Source organism: Drosophila eugracilis, unplaced genomic scaffold, assembly GCF_018153835.1.
Source record: "Drosophila eugracilis isolate 14026-0451.02 unplaced genomic scaffold, ASM1815383v1 contig_1310, whole genome shotgun sequence".
NCBI lineage: Eukaryota > Metazoa > Arthropoda > Insecta > Diptera > Drosophilidae > Drosophila > Drosophila eugracilis.
The window spans coordinates 59,523-64,499 of record NW_024572108.1 but is presented as its reverse complement, the minus strand read 5'-3'; the positions used below and the strand labels follow the sequence as shown (position 1 = coordinate 64,499).

The 4,977-nt window shown below is 40.8% G+C and overlaps 1 protein-coding gene across 2 annotated transcripts; it reads right to left on the bottom strand.

Annotated features, from left to right (window-relative positions):
* Positions 1 to 249: 249 nt before the first annotated feature.
* LOC108105316 (sensory neuron membrane protein 1-like) lies at positions 250 to 4,216 on the bottom strand. 2 transcript variants are annotated; one of them, XM_017211808.1, is made up of 4 exons: positions 4,029 to 4,216; positions 3,793 to 3,918; positions 3,426 to 3,739; positions 250 to 499 (listed from the first exon to the last, which is right to left on the bottom strand). In XM_017211808.1, the coding sequence occupies exons 1-4, from the start codon at positions 4,113 to 4,115 to the stop codon at positions 331 to 333; spliced, it is 696 nt and encodes a 231-aa protein (XP_017067297.1). In that variant the 5' UTR covers positions 4,116 to 4,216; the 3' UTR covers positions 250 to 330. The 2 variants fall into 2 exon arrangements, with proteins under 2 accessions (XP_017067297.1, XP_017067298.1); XM_017211809.1 differs by having other exon boundaries at positions 250 to 507; positions 3,434 to 3,739.
* Positions 4,217 to 4,977: the final 761 nt, after the last annotated feature.

Genomic DNA, 4,977 nt, shown 5'->3' with positions numbered 1-4,977 from the left:
AAAAGGGAGACATGGCTATATCGTCTTAATCTTTAAATATACAGCACACTTACAATCCCTTTGACTGTACGATTAACTTAATAACTTTCGTTTACATTTGCAAACGTGAAAGATTGCCTTTAAAATACATCAACTTAATTTTTTTGTGGTATATTTATATCATACTTAAAAAAATATTAGTTTGCGGTAACATGGTATTATGGATTTCTAATGCTTCAATAAAGGGCATTTGCAGAGTTCTCAATTTCCATTCGATTTGGATTTATTTGATCCAACTACACTCACCGGTTGCTTTAATCCAGCTACGCTTCCGTTACCCGAGTTCAAGCACTAAACACTTATATCGTTTTCGTCATTGCAATGTCCAACTTTTGAACATGAACTGTAGGTGGTTGAATTACTGCTTAAATTAATAACATGGTCGAAGTCGAACAAAGCTGGCTCCACTTCCAGGGCGTAAGTTGATTCTTGGCGGAGAAGCTGAAAAGCCGAGTCTCTGGTAGATTCCTTCCTTCACAAAAATTTCTCTGCCTGGGCACCTTGGAAAGCGGGCATGTTCAACATTCGTCCGCCTTCGTGTCGGGCACACCCGTGCAACACCCGTGTTAAATAAAATAAATAAATAAATGCTCCTATCTCATACGAAGCCAAATTTCCGTTGTTGCTATCGAAAGGCTCGCAGTTCGTTAAATCTTATGTGTCATAAAAAAGCAACCAGCGATTAAAAACACTTTCATAAGCCGCGGAGTTAAAGGTTTAAAGTTAGACAACTAAAATCGATGACTAAGGTACTAAAGAGCTAGAAAATTGGGACTAAATGTATATATGTATTATTGAGATGCCAGCACATCTCTATGTGGTATTATTTTTTGACCACGTTTTTTCTTACGACCACCAACCGCGAATGAACGGCAGCCACATTTTCTAAAAGCGCTAAGGGATTAATCATATGGATTCAACTGTACCATATTACTACTTTCTATCGATAGACCAACAAAATTTCTAATTGGAACAATATTTCACAATTTATTAAGAAATATTGGTTAAAAAGCATTACGTGGGCAATGACGCCACCCTTAGCTTTTAAAGATTTTTTTGACGACAGGTGACACTTCGTCAATTTTTATTTTATTTTATTTTTATTTTAATTTTATTTTAAAATTTTGTAAGACAGTATATTCTGGCTACTGTAAAGTTGCGTCCTCTTGTATTCAGTTTAAAAAAGGGTCATTGTAGGCGGGGTTCCCAGGCAAAGCAAACTCCAACAGATAACTCCCCAAAAACGTTTAATTGCTGGATCAGGTTAATTTGTAACAATGTGTAAATAACGTCCCGCGTTAGATTCACAACGTACGTTCTGTAACGTTTACCAACTCAGACTGCTCTGCCTTCTTCTCCGCTCTCGCTCTCGTGCTCCCTCTCATCGTCCCAAAATGCGTGAGCGATCAGCTCCTAGCTTCCAGCTTCCACTGGAACAAGTAGTAAACTTAACATGCCGCCCGCCAATGCTAGACATAACATGAGAAACCTTCGCTTGTCCTGTCTATTCTAGCGGTGAGTGGGGCATAATAATATAATATCATGGGAAAGTAAAACAAGAAGTGTGTGCAAGAAACGATTTAATTATTAAAGAGGTGGGTAAGTGACAGCGCCTAAGAAGGTATTGACAGTGGACAATGTTCCAACACTGAACGTTTCATCTGGCCTTGCTAGGTTTTGAGCGTTACAGCCCGGACCAACGCATCCGTCCCTGGGCGTAACTTGACGACTTAAACCAGTAGCCATTGTGACGGCGGGAATCGGTCGTCCTTGACAATTACGAGATTGGGCCTCTGTGGTAAATGTGCCAGACCCGACTCCATACCTTCCAGAAATGGCCTACCCTGGATTGCTTGATAGGAAAGTGCCCTGCAAAGGACTTGGACTGCGGACGTTCTTTCTTGGCTACGTTTTGTTGATTTTCCTTTGACTGGTTCAAATCAGCAATCAGACCTCTTTCTTGTGGAGGTCCTTGGTCAATGATGGTCTTCTTCTATGGGCACCTCTTTCATTTCCCCCTTCCTGGCTTGCTCATGGGTTTTCTCTGAGCCTTCGGAAAGTTCACCGCTTGGTGCAATATGTGCAATATCTATCTTCTTATTAGTGATTTACATCCGGAGCTTTAGCTGTTCCTGTCAGACTGGAGAGCAGCAAGGCGGAAACCTTGGGACCTTCCTCCATGGTGAAGACCCAGTCATTGGAATGCCCTTGAACATCACGTTGATTTTATCTCCAACCGAGTATTTGGAAATAGGGGCGGAGGTTTCCTGAAGTGCTGTCTTGATCTGTGCCTTTTCGTTGCTGGGAGCCTTCGCCTCGAGTGGACACCGTAAGACCCACTGCGTGATCGGTAGCGTGTTTCACATGTGAACGAAATATGTCTACCATCTTAACCGATTGCTTGTCCTTGGTGAGCTGGCCACTGAAGTAGACGACATCCCTTTCCGACGCTTAAAAGCGGTCATTTACTCACGGAATTCAGAATTTTTATTTATGTTTGCAATTGCAGATTCCCCTCAAGGACCACCTTGAAGTTGTGACCCGTTGTTTTCAGACTAACAAAGGGTCATTGTAGGAGGGATTCCCTGGCAAAGCGAACACCAACAGATAAATTCCTAAAAACGTGTAATTGCTAGATCAGGTTAATTTGTAACAATGTGTAAATAACGTCCCGCGTTAGAGTCACGACATGCGTTCTGTTACGTTTACTGAAGCCGAATGCCCTGCCCTCTTCTCCGCTCTCGTTCCCGTAATCCCACTCACCGACCCAAAATGCGAGAACGTTTCCAGCTTTCAGCGTCCACTGAGACAAGCAGTAAAATGAACAGCTTCTTCTTTCAAATATAGCGGTTCTTCTCGTTTTTATTAAAATAAATAGCTTCTCATAAAAAGGGAGACATGGCTATATCGTCTTAATCTTTAAATATACAGCACACTTACAATCCCTTTGACTGTACGATTAACTTAATAACTTTCGTTTACATTTGCAAACATGAAAGATTGCCTTTAAAATACATCAACTTAATTTTTTTGTGGTATATTTATATCATACTTAAAAAAATATTAGTTTGCGGTAACATGGTATTATGGATTTCTAATGCTTCAATAAAGGCCATTTGCAGAGTTCTTAATTTCCATTCGATTTGGATTTATTTGATCCAACTACACTCACCGGTTGCTTTAATCCAGCTACGCTTCCGTTACCCGAGTTCAAGCACTAAACACTTATATCGTTTTCGTCATTGCAATGTCCAACTTTTGAACATGAACTGTAGGTGGTTGAATTACTGCTTAAATTAATAACATGGTCGAAGTCGAACAAAGCTGGCTCCACTTCCAGGGCGTAAGTTGATTCTTGGCGGAGAAGCTGAAAAGCCGAGTCTCTGGTAGATTCCTCAATAGTAAGCTGCTCTACAACCGAAATATCATCTATCAATTTCATTTCGCAGGGGCTGTAAACTTTATTGGTGACCCCACCTACGATGCTCGGACATAGATTGGTTCGAGCATATTTACCCTCAGAGATATTCACACCACGTACGTGGCTGGACATTTTGATCGTGGCCCTTGAAATTGTACTGAGTATGAGAGCAATTCCAAGAAATAGGCACGTCCAAAAGCATAGGGAATTGACTAAAGGCAAAATATTTAAGTAGAAATTGAACCGTGAATCCAGTGAGTCTGGCAGCTTTGGCATCATCTATAATAAGTAATTCATTTAAGAGAACCTTTCATGAACGGATGAGTACTTACGATCTCAAACCACAACATTGGCGCTGTGAGATGACTGAACTTGGAGACTGCCGGAAAATTACTTAGGTCTTTAAAATGCATGTTGATTTGCATTTTAACGGATAGCGATAGCGGCAAGCCGGATTCCTAAAAATTAGAAAAATACTGTTCTTAACGAGGTTAAAAGAAAAATTCTTTTACGAAATCAAATGTATATATAATAAATTTGTGATCTGTGATTACATAACAGAATTTACCGGTTGAATCACAAACGCCGATGAGTGCTTGGTTTGATCAGGATTTAATCCGGTTATGTTTTGTTGCAGGCCCAAGTCACCGTTCATAAAATGTGGGAAGCTTAAAGATATTGGGAATCCGTAGTAGCAGTCAGTGACGTCGATTAATCCAACCGGCTGACAGTTTCCTGTATAGAATGGTGAAAGGTGAGAACTGTAGTATGCACATATATTGAATACCCACTGTACCGAGAGTACTTAAAGGGTGCGCACTGTAACACTTTGTTGCAGTGTTTACATAATCCAAAGTCCCGGTCATAAACCCTAAGTGGCCGAAATACGAACCGATCGTTTTGGCTTAGCCCGCACACAGTGCTAGTGTCAGCATAATCGTAACAAACGGTCAGCATATGCATACCCCTCGCGCCTCCACTTGAGAGCGCATAACAACGTATATTATTATATTCCTTTATACATAAGTACATAGCCGTCTCTCTGCCGCCGCCTGCGAGCAGCGCAGCTACGAGACTTAGCCTTACTTAGACTTAAGAAATATTGTAAAAGAACAGAGACATTTTGATCGTTGGAGCGGCACCTCAGCTGCTCCTTCAAAATAAAAACCAACCAAACTTAACCCTTGGGTATAGTCCTTTATCACATGGCGACCGTGACAGGACTGGAAGGACATCATGAACATGAAAAATAAATCGACAAAAAAAAATCTGAGTGAGTAGAGTGAAAGCAATGGGCAATCGCGGAGGAGTTGCGAAAAAAATAAAAAAAAAGAGTAGCACACCTAAAGTGGCTACTCTACGTAAACATTCCACCTCCCGCGTGGGCTACAGCCCGAAAACTTCATCCAGAACTAGAATTTCTGAAAAAAAATTAATGAGTAACAAAAATAAATGCCCGAAAATTGCCGCCACTCACTCAGTACCGATAAGGAAAATTAATGAAAAAATAATAACAA